Genomic DNA, 20,938 nt, shown 5'->3' with positions numbered 1-20,938 from the left:
TTTTCCCCACATCTTTCATTTTTGTTTTGATTGTTAAGCTATGATAAAGTTAATGACCACTAAATGACTCAGACTATTTAATATCGTATATCTTGTATTGAATAGCAGCATTGTCATCTACTTCTTCACCTGTCCGCTAATTAGAAAATCAAAGAAAGAAATAAGATACTTATTTTTGATGAGTATATTCAAAATTGAAATTCCAACATGCTCTTTCCAAAATGTTTTTCTCATATGATTTTACCTCATCATTTCTTTGCATGTTTGACCTTTAAAAAGCATAAATGAGAAAATGAAGTGAACATACAATGTAAGTACAATAGACTAGTTGGAAAACATCAGCTACGCACACCACCATAATGATATTACAGGCAGAAAAATAACTTTTCTGGTTCTGGACTCACCTCTAGTGATTAGAGTAATTTCTCCAGATATGAATTACAACTCAAAAAAAAAAAAAATATGGGGTTGACTGCCTCCTAGTGGGAATAGGACACAATATCCCACCCACACCCTCATATGTAGGACTGGGTAAGAAGACTCTCAAAATCGTAGATAGGAGAATACCAAATCCACTAACCTCAGCTTCATCAGCAATAGTAAATTCTGTTTTTTAAAACTAAAATTAAAATCTTGTCTATCATTAAGCTTAATGTACCTTCAATCTACAATTCTCAAGTTCCCTAATTCCCCACAAAAGCAGAATTAGAAGAATGGGGGAAAGTTTCAGACAGGGAAATTAAGGTTTGACTTGTGGGACAATCTCCTAGTTCTCAACAAAGGAGGTCTTTATACATAGGGTGACTGATGACTTGTCAGGACTCTGGTAGAGGAAATTCTTTTGTAATTACAATTTGGACTGGATAACCATTGAGGTTCCTTCCAACCTCAATCTGGTTTAACTTGTCTGTCAAAATGTCTTACTGGTGTGTGGCTGTAAGAGTTGGGTAAATCAAGTGGATACCAAAGGATCCAAAGTGGATTCCCGCTCTGGAAAGGACTTGGCAGTCCTCACAACTAATCAGAACTGGGATCAAGCCAGTGGAGTAGTAGCTAAGCTTCTAGCATAGATTCAGTCTCCAAACAAACAAATTCAAAAAATAAACATTAATATGGGAGTGATTTTAGTATCAAAAGATCTTAGATTTAGAACTGGAAGGAACATCAAAATTCCTAACTATATAATGATTTAGTTGTAGTAAAATAATCCCATGTTAAACAGACAAGAGTTAAATTAATGTCTACAAACAACACTGAGTGATTGCTAACACTTATCTTCTGTTCAGAAGTCTGAAACCATTTCTTTGGAAGTAGAAAGGAGCTCTCTAAGCCCGAGTGCCATTTTATATTTTTATCTGTTTCATGTTTCATGTATCCCCATGTCCAAAGCATTGGTCACATGGTGACTAACCTTCTCATATGATGGTTCTAAATACATAACTTGACTGGTCCTTGAGCAACAGACTTCTTTCAAAGTAGTTTTAAAAAAATAACTCTTGTCCTTTGGACTTCAAAAAAGAGAACCAAGTTCCTGCCTTCCAGTTTTCTAGATTCACTTAAGACAAAGTCCCCAGGGAGCTGATTACTAGGTTACACACACATGTTGGTTTATTAGCAATTCTTATTACATTAAATGCTGAAGATTCCTTCCTTCAAAGGTCAATTCAAAGGCTAATCTCCTCCCTCATTCTAGAAATATTATTTGCAACAAATAGAGAAATTACAGAATTAGAAAGATATCCATTATTAAAGAGAAAACAGGTCGATCTATATTTCATGGAAGGTTCTAACTGATGGTCGCGTCCACATGCAGAGCTGGAAGGGAAAAAAAAGTCGGGGAGGGAGCAAGCATTTAGGAAGCATCTACTAATTTAATTAATAAACATTTATTATAAGCCCGCTAAGTGAGAGGTTTTATGCAAAGTGCTTCACAAATATTATATGGAAAAAGGCAGGGACTGCGGAGGTCATTGAGTCTAACTCCTTTCTAGTATTTTACAAATGAGGAAACTGATGCTAAGGTCAAGTGAGTTACCGAATGGAAACAGACAGTAACTGTCATAGGTGAAATGTGAATTCAGACCCTCTGATTCCAAGTCACTAAGTCAATATAAGTCGGCGGCTCCGGGAAGATGCAAATATCTGGACTGATATTGTGGTACTGGCTCCACTCTCCAGTCCCATTCTTAGGGACCCGGACTCCTGAATCCCGCTGCTGGGAACTGTCCGCGCCATTAGGAGATAACAGTTAAAAAAAAAAAAAAAAAAAAAAGCCCGGGTCCTGAATCCAATCAGGCTCCCCTTTCTTCAACTTTGGTCTGGGGTGTGAGGAGAACGGAGAGGCGCGGGCGGGACCCAATCCTTGCTCATTAACCCTGTGTTCCGCCGGGCGGGGCTTACTAAGCGCCAAAAGCACTGACCCCAGCATCGCAGCTCTTTCACTTTCTCTTTACTCTAGAGCGAAGTGTTCTGAGACTGGTCGGAATCGGAGAGCTGCAGGAAAAGCCTGGGATCCCGGGGAGGGGAAAGATGGGGAAAAGGATGGATGGTGTTTGAGGCAGCGGGCGCCGGGAGGACTAAATGGGAAACCGGAAGTGAAGCCCGAGGCCATTCCTGTCACTGAAGAAGAAACAAGTTGTAGGTGGTCGCGTGACGGCACCTATGTCCCCCAAGGACACACACAACGTCCCAAAGGAGGGTCCGGCTGAAGCCGTAACACAGAAAAGGACCGAGGGGGGGCGGGATGGCCGAGGGTACCCGCTGCCGATTGGTTCGGTACTTGGAGGAGCTGACACCGGAGGAGCTGAAGAAATTCAAGCTGTACCTAAAGGATGAGCCCTCCGAGCGCATCCCCCGGGGCAGAGTGGAGGGGGCGGACAGAGTGGATCTGGCAGAGCTCTTGGTCAGTACTTTTGGGAAATGGAAGGCTTGGAATCTGACTAAGAGATTCTCGAAGAAGATGGGCCTGTGGGAGCAGTGGGAGCGAGCCAAGAAAGAAGGACTGAAGGGTAAGGATACGCCTGCGGACGTAACGGTGACCTTTGAGCTCTCCAAGGTCCCACCCGACTTGCGCCTTTCCTACCTTCTCTTTTCTTCCTTTGCCCCTCCCTCCCTTCTTGCTTCTTTTCCCGGGGATTTTTTCTAAGGCTTCTCCCACGCTAAAATTACCTTGTATTCATTCTGTATAGATTTTGTCTCTACAGGTAGTTTCCCTCTACGAATGTAAGTCTCTTCACTGCAGGCTCTAAGTATTTTATTTGATTTTTGTGTCTCCAGCACTTGCCCAAAACGAGGAATGTGATAGATACTTAAAGATTCGTTGATTGCTGATTTTTTACTTCAGGATTGGAGGAACCTATAGAGAGACTTGACATAAGGCTGAGAAAGGGAAGGAGGGTCACCTCAATGGTTCCCCCCCCCCCATTATCAAGATGGAAGAAGTGGAGTTCAGTAACTGTTCCCTGACATTGTAGAGGATGAGCATCTGGGCCAAGAGGAGAGAGTGCTGGAGGCATAAGAATGATCAGGAGGGGAGGGAAGAACTTAAAGAGAGGAAGATGGTGGAAAATAGGAGAATACAAGTAATGGAGATTTCAGGTGTGATTGAGGAAAGAAGAAAAGGGAGGTGTGGAGAAAGGAGAAGATGAAATGAAGTGGGTCAGACTGTGACTAGGTATTTTATCAGCACAAGGAAAACGTCCGAAGAAGAGAATGATTAGAACGCTGTATTCTATCACATTCACTGAAATCTTTGCTGAGTAGAGAGCAGGGATGGAAGTTCCTTTTTTTTTTTTTTTAATGCAAGAAGCAGATTTGGTGACATACACCACCGTAGAAGGGATGAGAAAAAATTTTGTTTCATCAAATAACCTGAATGGGCCATTATCAAAAGATCACCCCATAGTCATTCAGAGAGTTTGAGGCTGACCCATGCCCTCTACATATGTATGCCCACTCCCTCTGGAACCTGATATACAGGTATCCTGGGTCAGGGAAGAAAGAAGAAATGGGTAAAAATAAGAATGGTCCAGTGAAGTTCTGAAGTGGAGAAAATGAAGTCAGTAAGGTTTTTGAAACAACAGAGTTTCATCTCTCACTGGGTGTCTCAGATCAGGTCAGCCTGTGTGGGATAGTAGCGACCACAAAAACAGATATTCAGAGTAAAAAAAAAAAAAAGAAAGAAAGAAAGAAAATGGAGTTTACTAAGATTGCTCAAGAAAGGACATCTCTCATCTGACAAAGTGTAAAGAAGTACAAAATATAATCTACAAAAGACAAGATTAAATAGGTCCCTAAAAGCAGGAGCCCCACCCTTTGACTTTTTCTCCCATTGTTTGGAGGAGTCCAGGTTTATACTCCAAACTCTGAAATCTGTCCCAGAAATACAAAAATAAATTGCCTTTAAAAGAAGTACTTAAATGCTAATTTAAAAATGGGGGAAATCAGAGGGAATGTTCATTCTAGACAACCTAACACCCAACAGCTTTTTAGCTACAGCTTGTTATTGTAAAGTTTCAACTCATAATTAGGACATAAGAATATATCCTGGTAGAGGGTCTGCACTCAGTTTACCCCATACAGCCTTACCAGAAAACACTGAGGTCTAAACCACAAACTCTGTGTGCACTTAAACTTCCTCTAAGGGCCCTGGTGTGTATGTGGATTTGTTTTGCCCACTTTTTATTAATCTTCAGGTAAAAAAATGTTAAAATTCCACATTTATTTATTTGGAATTCAGACAAGAATCAAAAGGATAATAACCTTTTTTTTTTTAAATAACTTTTTATTGATAGAACGCATGCCAGGGTAATTTTTCACAGCATTATACCTTGCATTCACTTCTGTTCTGATTTTTCCCCTCCCTCCCTTCATCCCTTCCCCCAGATGGCAAGCAGTCCTTTACATGTTGAATGGGTTGCAGTATATCTAGATACAATATATGTGTGCAGAACCGAACAGTTTTCTTGTTGCACAGGGAGAATTGAATTCAGAAGGTATAAATAACCCGGGAAGAAAAACAAAAATGCAAGCAGTTTATATTCATTTCCCAGTGTTCTTTCTCTGGGTGTAGCTGCTTCTGTCCATCTTTGATCAATTAAGGCTCTCTTTATCGAAGAGGTCCACTTCCATCAGAATACATCCTCAAACAGTATCGTTGTTGAGGTATATAATGATCTCCTGGTTCTGCTCATTTCACTCAGCATCAGTTCATGTAAGTCTCGCCAGTCCTCTCTGTATTCATCCTGCTGGTCATTCCTTACAGAACAATAATATTCCATAACATCCATATACCACAATTTACTCAACCATTCTCCAATTGATGGACATCCTTTCATTTTCCAGCTTCTAGCCACTACAAACAGGGCTGCCACAAACATTTTGGCACATACAGGTCCCTTTCCCTTCTTTAGTATCTTTTTGGGATATAAGCCCAGTAGTAACACTGCTGGATCAAAGGGTATGCACAGTTTGATAACTTTTTGAGCATAGTTCCAAATCGCTCTCCAGAATGGCTGGATGTGTTCACAATTCCACCAACAATGTATCAGTGTCCCTGTTTTCCCACATTCCCTCCAACATTCCCCATTATCTTTCCCTGTCATTCTAGCCAATCTGACAGGTGTGTAGTGGTATCTCAGAGTTGTCTTAATTTGCATTTCTCTGATTATAATGATTTGGAGCATATTTTCATATGTCTATAAATAGTTTCAATTTCTTTGTCTGAGAATTGTCTGTTCATATCCTTTGACCATTTATCAATTGGAGAATGGTTTGATTTCTTATAGATTAGAGTCAATTCTCTATATATTTTGGAAATGAGCCTTTATCAGAACCTTTGATTGTAAAAATGTTTTCCCAGTTTATTGTTTCCCAAAAGAATAATAACCTTAAGCCAAGCATCTAATGAGCGGTAGATGAGAGAGTCCTAGATCCTTTCTTTGTTTAACCTGAGTAATACAAAAGATGCTTCCATTCCCTAGAGATCAAGACCTACCTCCTTCCAGAAGTCTTCTGTAACTCTCAGGCCGCAGGGATCTCTCTGTCCTCTGAACTCTACATGCCTTTAGTATGCCTAGCACACAGTCAGTGCTTAACAAATACTTGTTTATTACTTGGTTTACTGTTCTTTTTATGTGTGCATTTCTGATCTTTCAGGTTAAATCGTAACTTTTAAAGGGTACAGAGTATGTTCCACGTTTCTGTTTTCCTGTATTGCCCAATTCAATAACCCCAAATGTCTGTTGTAAGGGAAAAACAAAAAATAAAGCGAAATGATGGCTGATGGCACAGCATAAGTTGAAGCTGAGGGATGTGATTATAAGCAGCAGTTTCTTCTTTTGCAGTATTATATAAAGGTAACATCTGAACTTTTTAAAATGAAATTTTAATGTTACTGTTAACATTTTGTAAACATGGAAATATCCCCACCCTAGCATCTGATATTAAGATCCCTAGGGCCTAAGAAAGGGTAGGAGACAAGAAAAACCCTCCCTGCAGGTGAATGTATGATCATGCCAAAGACCTTGGAGATAGGATCAGCAACACCTGTCAGGTTGTTTTTTGTATCCAGCATCGGTCGTCTCTAAGACAGCTACAATAACCTTTGTCTATTCTCTTCTTTTTTCTGCCCTAAGTAGCCATCTCTGCAGAAGTACGCAAGTCGTTAAACAGAAGAGGAAAGATATTTCCTTTAAAAACAAATTCATCAATTACTATTGTTTTTAAACTCTTGGTTTATTTCCTCTTGCCGTTCATTGCCATATTCATTTCTATTATAGATCCTACAGAAGGGCCAAGACTGAAAACAAATCCAAGAAACAAGAAAAAGCATCAAGAAGGGAAAGGTATGTAGATGATAGAACTGGCTGTGGGTTAAATTAGGCTCAGTTCATTTTTTGCCATGTTAATCTGAATCTTAAATTGTCCATTAATGGATCCCCATGTGTAAAATGTAAAGGGATATACCAAAGGAACCTGGAATTCTTTCCTAACATTTAATTAATTGAAGTCTTTTTGTGTTATGAGCCAGAACTTGAAACAAGGTACTTAGTGGAATTGAGGAGACAATGGTTATCTAATTCAGCATGGTTCAGTATGATTGATTTAATCTTACAACCAATAATGGTTTCCTAGTGATATAATGATTGCTTTGTACTCAGTGTAGAGCATATAAACTGGGACTCAGAAAGCCCTCAGGGGCAGAGGCAGAGAAGACAAAGGATTGGGGGCAGGAGTTTAAGCTCTCAGAACCATGGGGAGAAATTCAATTTGATCTTCCATCTTCCTGGTGGCTGGCCTGGCCTCCTGCACTTCCCCAACTAAGACCACGGCCAGACTGACAGTCTCTCCAGAAAGCTACTCAGCATCAGGCAAAGAGACAATAAAAGATGTAGACTTTAACACATGGCTGTCCTTGTGATAACTGAACTGAAAGGAAGGCTGTTTCCAGAGACCCCAAGAAAACCGAACCAGAGAACTTTACATTTTTGGACAAAACAGATAATATATCTTTTAGGAGAACAAGATGGCAAAATACTGTTTAGTCATAGAATTAAGAGTTCAGATCCATCAGATCCACACTGTATAGTTGCTAGAACTAATAAAAAGTGCTGGAATTTATTAATGAGAAGAATGACATGATCAGACATTAGTAAGGTCACTTATGTAGTAATATGGTAGATGGAGCAGAAGTAGATTAGAGATGCTGACTTATTCAGGAGATTAATGTACAGGAGAGAGAAAAAATATTGGACTAATTTAAATTCTTTTATTCTAGAAATTGGAAGGATGGCTCCTAGAGTTCAAGGAATTTAAAATTGAGGAAATTTGATCAATTTCTCTTAAGTTCACTCTAGTTGATAACAAATGCCTCTCCAAATGACTGATTAGTAGCCCTGAATGTGGAATAGAGAAGAGAATGTGGAGTATCTAAAGAGATAGACACCTATTAAATTTGAGTGTTGAAAGGAAATTTGCTAATGGAGATTTCATACATTTATATAGAGAAAACATGGGAAACTGTAGATCTTCTATTCTGTGTCCATATTGGGGTGATGATTTGGCACTTCCCAAGATTATACTGTTGTGAAAGCTCCAAAGATGGCATATTGACTTTATTTATTTATTTTTTTTGAAACAGGAAAGTCCCTAAATTCAATGTGTTTTGGAAATGCTTCTTTCTTTTGTAGGATTTTAATATAGGAATTGCTGGCAAAGAAAGGCTTATCTGCACTTTCGCTTTCTGATTGTGCTTGAGGTGTTTTTTTTTGAAGCACAGTACTTGGTTGAGGGAAATGAAAGAATGAAAATTTATTGCTCCATGACTTAATCAAGGTTAGCTAATAAGGAGAATATAAACAGTCATAGCTTTGCTGCCTGGGCATAAGTAGACACTTTATCTAAAGGATTTGTCTTAGGTAAAGAAGGGTAGATTTTCCTCATTTTAGAAGAAAAAGCAAAAATCGAGACACAATTAATACTTCCTGGATATGTAATACCTATCTGACAAATTCCAGAAGAATATCCTAGGGTCTTTGTCTCTAATGTGGGGCCAAAAACCTCACAGAGTTGTTTATGACTTATTTGGATTTTTTTTCTCCTCTTGGGATTCTGCATGTCAAGACTAACTCAGATTTTGGAGGCAGGGAATAGACTATAAACATAAAGGCCTCAGTTATTAATATAGGTGGACCTGTGTATAGACATGTGTATATATTCTACAATAAGTAATTTTGCTTTATTTATATGCCTTAGGGTGAGGAAGGATAGCATTTGTGGTTACACAGCTCCACCAAGCAAAATCTTATCCTTCACATATAAGAAAATAGTATATAGCACTTTAGCAATCAGAAAAATGGAGAGGGCCATAGTCATGCGAACATTTAAAAGCAGGTAAATATGAGAGATGATAAAGTGGTAGAACTGAAAATACTTGGCAATTTCTTAGATATTTAGGGTAAGGGACAGTGTAGATATATACAGTGCAAGATGACCCCGAGGTAGCAAAGCTACATGGAAAGAAGCAAGTTTTGGGAAAAAGTAATTAGTTCACTTTTGAATGTATTGGGATTGAGATTCTGACGAAAATTCAGAAAATTCAATGTGAAGTGTAAAATAGGCAGTTGGTTATGTGGTATTGGAGCTCAGAAAAAGACTAGAGTTAGATAGATCTGGGTATCATTTGTGTAGGTAGAATATTTGAACACTTTGGGAAAGGACTTATACTTATCATGTCTCAAGTCAGTCAACAGGCATTTATTAAGTACTTACTGTATGCTACTGTGCTTAAGGCTTGGAGTGATGAATAAAAGTAGAAAGAGAGTCTCTGTCTTATAACAATTGGTGTTCTAGTAGGGAAAGATGAAAAATGAAAAAAAAAAAACTTGGCAAGTTGGGTTTGGGAGGAGATACCTGCCATCAGCCTGGTAGAGAAAGTTCTGAATACAACTTAGAGAGTAATAAAAAAAAAATGGTTTTGGATTGTTTTTGTCATTGTTCGTATCCCTGACTCTTGGGAGACTGCCTGTCATATAGAAGCAATAAATGTTTGTGGAGTTGACTTGTGGATTTCAATGGCATAACATGGACTATGCAGAGGAGGGTAGGAAAATCCTGAAGAGGAAGCTGGAAGAAAATAAGGATGGACAAATGAGGCCTTGAAATGTTTTGTAACCTTAGACTTTGTCCTGTGAAGAAGAGAGACATTGAGGCTTCTGATGAGGGCTGTGTTTATGTTTCAGAAAGATCACTTAAGCTGAGATGCAGGCGAGGTTTGGGGGCTTCCCTTGGAGCCAGATGTGAGGAGAGGGCAAACCTAGATGTAGCACTTCACCTTTATGTGGACTCTGGGAACAGTGATACCCTAGTCATGATCTTAGGGACATTTCCCAAAGACCCCCCAGCAAATATAACCCTGAATATCTCTGTTTTCTTTGTTATGACTTTAGATGAAAGAAACAAGTACCAAAAACGAATGAAAGAGAAATTCCAGCTCATGAAGGAGAGGAATTCTCGTCCTGGGGAGCATGAGCTCTTTCACCACCGATTCACACAGCTGCTGCTTCTTCGAGAATATCGTGACAGGGAGCAGAAGCATCATGAGCTCCTTGTCCATGGAGGGGAACATGATAAGGTCATGCAGGAGCGAGGGCAGGTTATAGAGACAGTAGCTTTATTTGATCCTTTTAAGGAGACAGGTGTCCAACCCCACACTGTTGTGCTGCAGGGGGCTGCTGGTATTGGGAAGACCACCCTGGCCAGCAAGGTGATGTTGGACTGGGCAGAGGGAAACCTCTTCCAGGACAGGTTCGACTATGTTTTCTATCTCACCTGCAGAGAACTGAACCCATTAGGAGAGAGAGAAATCAGTTTTGCTGATTTAATTGCCAGTGACTGGCCTGGCCCAAAGGCTCCCATGGCAGAGATCATGTCCCATCCAGAGAGACTTCTGTTCATCATTGATGGTTTAGATGAACTGAAATTCCCCTGTAATGAGCACAGATATGATCTATGCAAAGACTGGAAGCAGAAGGAGCCAGTATCCATCCTGCTGAGCAGCTTACTGAGGAAAACCTTGCTCCCCGATGCCTGCTTGCTGCTCACAACAAGACTCACGGCTCTGGGGAAATTTTGTCCTTTGTTAGAGAGTCCACGCCATGTGGAGATCCTGGGCTTCTCAGTACAGCACAGGGAGGAGTATTTCTGCAAATTTTTCAGAGATAAAGATTTGGGTGAAAAAGCCTTTCATTTAGTAAAAGGCAATGGCACACTATTCACTATGTGCTGTGTTCCCCTGATGAACTGGATTGTCTGCACTTGCCTGAAACAGCAGATGGAGAAGGTTCAAGATCCTGTCCAGGCTTTGAAAACCACCACTGCCCTCTACATGTGTTATCTTTCCAATTTAATCATCCCTGATGACAAGAACTTCATCCCTCAGCACTTGAGGGGTCTGTGTCGCTTGGCTGCTGAGGGGATCTGGGACAGGAAAGTGCTGTTTGAGGAGGAAGACCTCAAGAGGAATAACTTGGAGGCAGCTGATGTGTCTGCCTTCTTAGACATGAATGTTTTCCAGAAAGACAGTGGCTGTGAAAACTGCTACAGCTTCATTCACTTGAGCTTCCAAGAGTTTTTTGCTGCCATGTTCTATGTGATGAGCACAGAGGAAGAAGGGATGAAGAGTTCTGACGCCTCTGTCCCAGGTGTCAGAGAACTTCTGGAGGAGTGTAGTGGGCTTAATGCCAGCTTTGTGGTTCTGGTGGTCCGCTTCCTGTTTGGCTTCCTAAACGTAGAGACAGCAAGGGAGCTGGAGAGAAAATTCAGATGCAGACTGTCACCGGAAATCAAGTCACAGTTACTGCAGTGGGCTAAAGCAGAAAATGAAAGAAATGTACAGGACTGTCATTGGGACATTTTTCTTTCAGAATTTTATTCTCACTTATATGAGACTCAAGATTCTGAATTTGTAACACAGGTGCTAGGGAACATCCACGAAATCAAAATAGAAATTTACAACGAGTATGATGCCCTGAATGTAACTTTCTGCATTAAGCACTGTTATAGGGCAAGAAAAATATACTTGTGAGTGTCTTCATTTCTTTCTTTCTTTTTTTTTAACTTTACTATTTAAATTTTATTAGAGAAAATTTTACATGATTATCACATTTCTCAGAATGTCCTCTGAGTGTGTGTTTACAGAAAATATGCTAAAACTAATATCTGCAACGACACCTTGTTACTGTAAGTTGTCATACTTGTTTAAATCAAAAGTCTTGTGCAATAATGTATGTTTAATGGTGATCTGAGTCCCTGCAGCTGTTAATTTTAGTATAAATACTTCATTTATCACTTTTTCAAATTTGAGTAATACTGCACAATGATTCTATGGCATATCTACTCCCAAGAGATATTCCTCTACATAAAACACATAGGGTGCTATATTTTATGTGACAATTTTTCAAAAAGAATGTTCTACAAAGTAGGAAATAAGTATAAGAAAAATAAGAGGTTTACAAAGTACAAATATCTTATCAAGTTATATTTTTATAAAACGACAAATAGGTATCTGCTATAAATCAAGGTTTTATGAATTGCTAATTTACAAAGTAGACAATGGGGGATTTTGTCTAAATATCACTTAACTTATGAAATTGGTGTAAATGATTCTATAAAATAATCAACGTAAGTTGCATCTCATCAACCCTTGCATCCCAGTAATAATCCCCAAAGCCCAACATCATGAATTACCATCAAATACATTTTTCAGGAGACCTTATTTACACAATTAAATCAAAGTAATTATAACCTAAGTACTTTCATGCAAGTACAATAAATTTAATTTCCCAGTTTTATTATTAGCATTTAACTTTAAGTGCAGTTTCTCATGTTCTCATATACTTTCCAGTCCAGTTCCTTTTTTTTTAAATATGCAGGTGCAAAATACTTTGTTTATAGAATATTTCACTTCATATAAAAACTATTAATATATACTGTAGGTGATTAACATATTTAAATTCAATCCTAATAACTAAAATTTCAAATCACAAGTCTTGAAAGCACTGTAATTATTGTTTAAACACTTCAGTATGATCCCTCCCTCATATAGAAATCTATTAAAGTAATTGGAAATAACTGATTCTATCACTGACTCCCAAAAGAGGATCTCTGCCTTACAAAATATTAATAGTTTATTTTGTAAGTTGGTCCTTTTGGCCCCCTTTCAAAAAGAATATTTATTCTGCATTATCATATTCTAAATATGCACACTTTGAAAACATAACATCAAGGTCTTCAATAATTTTTGACACAATATTGTTAAATTTTTTGATATGAGAAAATATGTAGTATTTTGCTTGTGAATATGTAATAGAATACACTTCACAGCAATTCTATTATATTATTGTACTTCATATGTCATTATTGAACATAAGTAAAACATACCATCTAGAGAAGCAATAAGAAAGTTTAAGGCCTTTGCATGTCATCTATCATCGTTACACAAATTCTAGAATTGTATGGGTGTAATACTGTTTTACAATATGAATTCAAAACATTCCTAGCTATGTTTTAGTAGCCATATCAACTATGAATACTGGATGCATGTTTTATATATATTTAAAGGGGATTTTCAAAAAAATCTTATCCTCAGTATCAAACTGAACTTGGTTTCTGAAAACAATCATTTAAAAATTATTACTTTTTAGATGGTGGCTAGGCTTTCATGTGAATTTTTATTTCTATTATCACATAAAACATTTGGATTGATTCATGTATTTCTTGTGTCTTGAAGCCCTTTCTGGGCTCTTTGCAATCAGATTGATCTATGGATCTTTCTTTTGAGGGAGCCCAATGTTTTTCTTTCAGCTTTGGACAGAGGACCAGCCCAGAATGTCACTCTGGCTTTTCTTTCTTTGGGGACAGAGAATTTTGGGACCAAAGAGCCAATGCTACTGGCTGTTTAAATTGCAATTGTAAAAGAGATCCCCAATAGATGATATTTTGTCTCTGCCAGGAAAAGATAAAACCCGGGCACTAATTCAAACCAGCATGTCATCAGTGGGTTTGTCACATAAATGGGAAAAACTACACTACCGTAGTTTGCTGCACTGGCACAAAGAAGGGCAAAGTGCAACAGACCCGCATTTGGCTCTTTGGCCCCCAAATTCTCTGTCCCCAAAGAAAGAAAAGCCAGGGAGACATTCTGGGCTGAGATGAATTAAAGGACACTGGGCCTCTGAAATCCTGCAGAGTGAGGAGGAGGAGGAGAAGAAACTAGACAGGAGGTAGTGCAGGTGGGATTTTGCAAATTTCCAGGTCTGTGTCCAGCAGCTTTTCTTTTTTGTCCAGGAACAATCCCATCCCTAGTGTGTGTTACAGATGGTCCTTTTTTTTTTGGGGGGGGGAGGCTTCAGCTAAGGGAGTAAGTGATATTATGGCATCAGTTCTCTAATTGGAATCTTTAAAAATGTTCCTGGGTGAGGGGGGCCGAGCAGGAAGAAGAGAAGGGAGGGAGAGAAGGACTCACTGCATGGCTGTTCGTGCTAGGAGCTTGCTCTCCAGGTCCTTGGCTGAATTCCAAGTAAGATATTCTCCCTTGCACTAGGGACCATAAGAAGGACAAAGATGCTCCAGGATTGTGAGCATTACATGAGGTCATATTTGTAAAATGGTTTGTGAACCTGAAAGCCTTATATAAATGCTTTCTATTTATTTATTTATTTTAACAGCAAGAGGAAAGAAGTGGATCCCTTTGTTTGAAAAGCTTTTGGGGCAGGGAAGCACTTGCTAGGGATTCTGGGGGCTGGTTTGTAGGAGTTCCAGAGCTGGGAATAGAAGAGGAGCCTTTGTATAAAGCTAGAGAAGCTCATGTCCTTCCTGAGCTTTCAGATGGATAGGAAAGTTAGGGCCGCTGGGTAAGAAAGAGCTGAATAGTCTCCTCCTTCCTGTCTGTGAGTTTAAATGACTTAATGCTGGATAAGGTACTTAGTCCCACAAATTCTTGAGGTAGGAGAAGTCTGGAAGCATCATCATTTACAGTTTGCAGTCGATTACCGAGGTATGGTGTCAGGTTCTACAGACCAAAGAAGACCAAGTTATGAAAATTAACTAAGGCAAAAATGGAGCAAGAATAACTCTGCATATATTGGTGTATCAGGGAGAAGAGTGAATGTTATAAAGGCTTGGTAAATAACATAACAAATCAGATTGGACCTAGGATAGCATCTTAGTTTTGTCTTTCACAACTATGTGAACTTGTGTGAATGAATCTTTTTATCCCACTTTCTTTCTTAGAGTATTCCTTCTGGTGCTTCAATTATTGAAAAACTTGGTATACTTTTCACTGGTGATTAAGTTTTGATCTGCAGACTAAACCACCTTGTGTTGAATCTTGAGCTCTTTTTGCTCTTTCCATCACATTATTCCATTCCTTTCTGCAATTTTTTGAGTCCTGAATAATATATTGTTCAAACTTAATTTTTTTTTATATTTCAATGTACTTGTCTTAGTCATTTGCAAAATTTGGTTTTTTTGTTTTTGCAGTTGTTAAATTTCACATTTTCTTCATGAGGAAGAGGGATGTCCTGGAACTGATATATAGATTTTTTTTTGATTGATAGTTTGTTTTCTGTAGTCTTAACAGAGTAGTTTTCTTGTAGTATTCCTTGCATTTTGATGTTCAAATTTTTTGAAGTCTTCTGGGAGCTTTATTAACTAAGTTGACTTTGCTTATATTATTTTGGAAGTCAATATATTTTCTTGATATATAAATCACATAGTCTTTTAATTTTATTGATTTTTGCTTCTCTTCTTCCAATTACTCCTCTTTCTGTATATTTGTATTACCAGTTAGTTTTTCTTTTATTTCTTGGAAGAGACTCATGGCTACATTCAAGTCTTTCTTTTCTACCAAATTTGTCTTTTCTTTTTAATTTCTGCTATGCAAACAAGTTCTTCTTTCAAAATTCTTGTTTCTATCTGAAACCATTAATATCCTGCAGTGGTTCCATGCTCTCTGTGGAGGAATCTAAGGATCCTCTGTTCCTGTATAATTTCTTTTTTTGATGTATAAAATCAGGCATGTTTAGGTATCCTTGTGCCCTTTTCATAAATGATGATGGAACCTGATTATAACTTTTCTAACTTTAATCTTCCCATATTGTTTCATTTGTCAGGTAGTGATAGAATAACTCTGAAGGGCCTTAGAAGGGTAAAATGATAGAAAACAAAATAAAAATGAAGCCTGAGCAATTTTAGAAAAGTTTTAAAAGTCTTACCCCTTCACTTAGGAAAGTTATGGGCTCAATATATTTGTCTATGTCTTTGGGATTTAATCGCTTTTAGCACTGGCTGGGGTTGTCATCTCCTCTCTACTGGGAGTTATTTCCATCCTCTTATTCTAATGGCAATTCCTCATGACAAATACTTAATTGCTGTGGCCTATAGAGAGCTTTCAGTATAATGGGGTCTCTTCTTATTCTGAATAACTGAGTCTATCATTGTAAATTCTGGGCTTCTGTGCATGTCAGCTATTTAGAGATCTTTCCCATCATTCTTTGAGATTTCTTCCTCCTTCATTCAACTAACTGATCCAGATATTGGTTTTAACATTGCCACCGAGCATTGGAGGGTTCGAGTAACAAAACTGGGGAGAAAAGGTGTTGAGGAGGAGGCAGGAGTTTGAGTGAAGGCCAAATGGATCTGGCAGTGAGCCAGTACTTGGATTTGTCTAAGACATATCAGCCTCAGGAGTACCAAGCTAATGTCACTTCTATTCTCCTTGAAAACGGTTACAATTTACAATGAAGGGCCTTTTCCCTTTTTCCCTTCAAAAAAACAGGCACACACATTAATATTGGGAGGTAACTTGACTGCCACTGATACCAATAGCAAATTCTCTCATTTTTCTCTAGTGCTTCTGAGTTTGATTTACCTGCCAGCGTTTGGCAAGAGCTTTTCTCCGTGGTCAACAAGAATCCGAACCTGAAGGAGTTAATGCTGGACAGCTTTGAATTTGATGACTCATGCATGGAAAACCTTTGTAAGGAATTAAACCATCCAAACTGTAAACTGGAAAAACTGGCGTAAGTCTAAATTGGCCCCATGTCTGGGGTAACTACCAATGTGTGAGTGGGAAACATGAGGTAAAGAACTGAGGTGTGAAAAAGAAAGATCTTAGGAGGAAAAGAAAGGATAGACCTGAATCTAAATGAGTAAGAAAATAGGACAATGAAAAGTAGAGAGGAAAAAAAGAGGGAAAATGGATATCTACCCTTACTACTACTAATTAATATTAGAAATAGTAGTTATAACAACAACCAAAAAAAGAGAATGAAATTAAAGGTACAATAGTAGCAAAAAGAAAAAAAGACACTTGAAATTATCTCATTTATTGATGACATGATGGTATCCTATGAAACCCTCAAAGTCAATGAAGAAACTAATAATAGAATCATACATTTGGAATTGGAAAAGAGAACAAGATGATACATACATACATATATATATAAGTATATATATGTATATAGTATTTAACATATACTTTAACATATTTTACAAATGAGAGACTCGAGACTTACTGATATTAATTGACTACAATCATATAGTCATAATTTAAAGCAAGGTTGGGTTGGCTGACTCCAAATCCAATGTTCTTACAGTAGCATTGGTACGACAGCAAGGCACAAAATTTATACCTTTGCAAACTGTCAGCAAATCATGTATTTTTGTAAAATAGAAATACATACATGCTTACATGTATGATTATGGATATAAATACATATAGGCATATATTACACATATGTATATACATATGCTGTGTATATATACATAGGATAAAATTATGAACTATTCCAATTAAAATTTATTTATTTATATATTAAAATACTTTAGATTTGTTTTTTTTTTTTAAATGAACTCTACAAGTAACATCTCCAAGTATTGTACATGGCACAGGAGAAGAAATGATCCATGCCTTTAAAAACTTTATGTTTTGTCTGTATAAAGTTTTCTTCTTTATAGATAGAATAAAAGGATTATGAGGAAACATACTGTTTCGCTTTTGTCTTTGTATCCCTAGTATTTAACAAAGTGCCTGGTATTTCATGAATGTTTTCCGATTGATCAAAATTCTTTGAGAATTCAAAAAAAAAAAAGAAAAGAAAAGAAAAATCTGGTAGTGAACTTAAGCATGTACAAATAAGATTTATATTAATATAATTTTTTACAGAAATAAAGAGAAATATAAATAATTAGAAGTTGAAAATGACAATGTTCCCTTAATTAATTTTTAAAACTTAATATTATACCAATGAAGTTATCATGGAAATATTTTATAGAATCAGAAAAAGTAACAACACAGTTCATTTTGTTAATCAAAATTTTCAGTCTCAGGAAATAATAGGAAAAAATACAAATAAAGGGCATTATAAGACATCAAATTCTATTATAAATCATCAAATCTGCTTGGTAGTCGCTAAAGCAGGATGAGATAAAGAATAAACAGAAATCTTTGAAAATAACATTCCTCATTTGTGACTAAAGAAGGAACTAGAGATCATTATTGATCACAAAATAGAAAATTTTGATTATGTCAAATTAAAAGCTTTTGTACAAACAAAACTAATGCAGATAAGATTAGAAGGCAAGCAATAAACTGGGAAAACATTTTTATAATTAAAGGTTCTAATAAAGGCCTCATTTCTAAAATATATAGAGAATTGACTCTAATGTCTAAGAAATCAAGCCATTCTCCAATTGATAAATGCTCAAAAGATATGAAAAGACAATTTTCAGGTAAAGAAATTGAAACGATTTCTAGTCATATGAAAACGTGTTCCAAACCATTATGGATCAAAATAATGCAAATGAGGACACTCTGAGACACCACTACACCCCTCTCAGATTGGCTAAGATGACAGGAAAAATACTCATGAATGTTGGAGGGGATGTGGGAAAACTGGGACACTGATGCATTGTTGGTGACTGATCCAACCATTCCAGAGAGCAATTTGGAAGTATGCTCAAAAGTTATTCAAATTGTGTAAACTTTTTGATCCAGCACTTATACTACTGGGCTTATATCCCAAAGAGATAATAAAAAAGGGAAGGGGACCCATATGTGCAAAACTATTTGTGGCAGCACTTTTTGTAATGGGTAGAAACTGGAAATTGAATGGATGCCCATCAACTGGAGAATGACTTAATAAATTGTGGTATATGAATGTTATGGAATATTATTGTTCTGTAAGAAATGACCAACAGGATGAATACAGAGAGGCTTGGAGAGACTTATATGAACTGATGCTAAGTGAAATGAGCAGAACCAGGAGATCATTATACACTTCAACAACGATATTATATGAGCATCAGTTCTGATGGAAGTGGCTCTCTTCAACAATAATAGGATCTAAATCAGTTCCAATTGGTCAGTAATGAACAGAACCAACTACACCCAGCGAAAGAACACTGGGAAATGAGTGTGGACCACAATATAGCATTTCCAGTGTTTCCGTTATACTTTGCTTGCATTTTTGTTCTTGTTCTCAGGTTATTTTTATTTTATTTTCTGAATCCGATTTTTCTCGTGCAGCATGATAACTGTATAAATATACATATATATATATATATATATATATGGTATTTAACATATACTTTAACATATTTTACATGTATGGAACTACCTGCCATCTAGGGGAGAGTATAGAGGGAAGGAGGGGAAAAGTTGGAACAGAAGTTTTTGCAAGGGTCAATGTTGAAAAATTACCCATGCATATGTTTTATATATAAAAAGCTATTAAAAACAGAAAATAAGATTCCTCTGTTGGATTAAGCTAAGAATATAATGTAGTAATAGAAAATTATCTTTTTGATCAGTCTAGACTTGAATAGTAGAGAAAAAAACACCTGAAATTATCTCTATTTATTGATGACATGATGTGGTATCCTATGAAAACCTCAGAGTCAATGAAGAAACTAATTAATAATAGAACCATACATTTGGAGTTAGAAAGGAGAATAAAATGTGCTTCCTCTGATTTTACAGAAGAAAGACTCAAGACTCACTGACATTAATTGACTAAAATCATGCAGTCAGAATTTAAATCAAGGTTGGCTGATTCAAAATCCAATGTTCTTACTCTAGCATTGGTAAGACAGGAAGGCACAAAATTTATGCCTCTGCAAATTGTTAGCAAATCATGTATTTTTGTAAAATAGAAATATACACATGTTTACATGTATGATTATGGATATAAATTTATATAGGCACATATTACACTTATGTATATACATAGGATAAAACTATGAACTATTCTATTTTAAATATATTTTAACTTATATATGAAAATGTATTAAAAACAAATAATTTGGATTTTTTCTGCTTTTTTTAATGAGATCCACAAGCTACATCTCCTTTGTACCATGTTATGGACATGGTGCAGGAGAAGAAATGATCCAGGCCTTTAAAGACTTTGTTTTGTCTGTATAAAATTTTCTTCTTTATAGGTAGAATAGAAGGATTTGGAGGGAACAGACTGTTTCACTTTTGGTTTTGTATTCCTAGTATTTAACACAATGCCTAATACTTAATGAATGCTTGTTGATTGATCAAAATCCATTGAGAATAAAAAAAAAGCAGAAAACAACTGATAGTTAGCGTCCCCATATACAAACAAGATTCATACAAATATAATTTTTTTACAGAAATTAGAGAGATATAAACAATTAGAAGTTGAAAATGACAATGATCCCTTAATTGATTTTTAAGGCTTAATATCATACCAATTAAGTTATCTTGGAAATATTTTATGGAATCAGAAAAAAGTAACAAGCAGTGCCCTTACTGGGTCTGTGTCCCAAGGAAATAACAAAGGAGGAAAAAGAACCACATGTGCAAAAATGTAGCAGCTCTTTTTGTGGTAGCGAAGAATTGGCAAATGAGTAGATGCCTATTAATTGGGGAAATGGCTGAACAAGTAGTGGTATAATAAGGTAATGGAATATTATTGTCATAAAAAATGAGGAACAAGCTGATTTTAGAAAGGCCTGGAAAGAATTACATGAATGGATGCTGAGTGTTATGCTCTCTGTGGCACATAGGTGATTTTGTGATCAAATATTATCCCAAAAAAGAGATGTCTGTATACTTTCTTCTCTTCATTTTCAAAGAGAGAGGACTTTGGATTTCTAATGCTGCATATGCTGACAAACTTGCATCCCATGTTGATTAGGTTTTTGGAAATATTTTCCCTTCTCTTTTGTTCTTTGTTATAAGTAATGACTGTAGAACCAGGTGATGGGGAGATTTATTTAGAATTGAAAGTATTGTAAAAGCAAGGTTCACCAATAGACATTTTTCAAAATAATAAAAATTATGTGTGTATATGCAGCCTGTGTGTGCTACAGTGGTGAAATGCCAAAGATTCTGAGTATTCTTGTCAAG

At 36.9% G+C, this 20,938-nt stretch overlaps 3 protein-coding genes across 4 annotated transcripts in view; 1 reads left to right on the top strand and 2 right to left on the bottom strand.

The window, feature by feature from the left end:
- Nucleotides 1-20,938, bottom strand: part of LOC127555278 (NACHT, LRR and PYD domains-containing protein 12-like) — a 167,256-nt gene that overhangs the window by 77,784 nt on the left and 68,534 nt on the right. The window lies entirely within an intron of this gene.
- Nucleotides 1-20,938, bottom strand: part of LOC127555279 (NACHT, LRR and PYD domains-containing protein 12-like) — a 123,868-nt gene that overhangs the window by 77,784 nt on the left and 25,146 nt on the right.
- Nucleotides 1,643-17,005, top strand: LOC127555281 (NACHT, LRR and PYD domains-containing protein 3-like). Its single transcript, XM_051987506.1, has 4 exons — nucleotides 1,643-3,008; nucleotides 6,780-6,845; nucleotides 9,948-11,580; nucleotides 16,410-17,005. Exons 1-4 carry the CDS (start codon nucleotides 2,744-2,746, stop codon nucleotides 16,582-16,584), a joined length of 2,139 nt encoding a protein of 712 aa, XP_051843466.1. The 5' UTR covers nucleotides 1,643-2,743; the 3' UTR covers nucleotides 16,585-17,005.

Source organism: Antechinus flavipes, chromosome 3, assembly GCF_016432865.1.
Source record: "Antechinus flavipes isolate AdamAnt ecotype Samford, QLD, Australia chromosome 3, AdamAnt_v2, whole genome shotgun sequence".
Taxonomy (NCBI): Eukaryota; Metazoa; Chordata; class Mammalia; order Dasyuromorphia; family Dasyuridae; genus Antechinus; species Antechinus flavipes.
The sequence above is the reverse complement of the archived record's forward strand: the minus strand, read 5'-3'. Positions and strand labels throughout refer to the sequence as shown.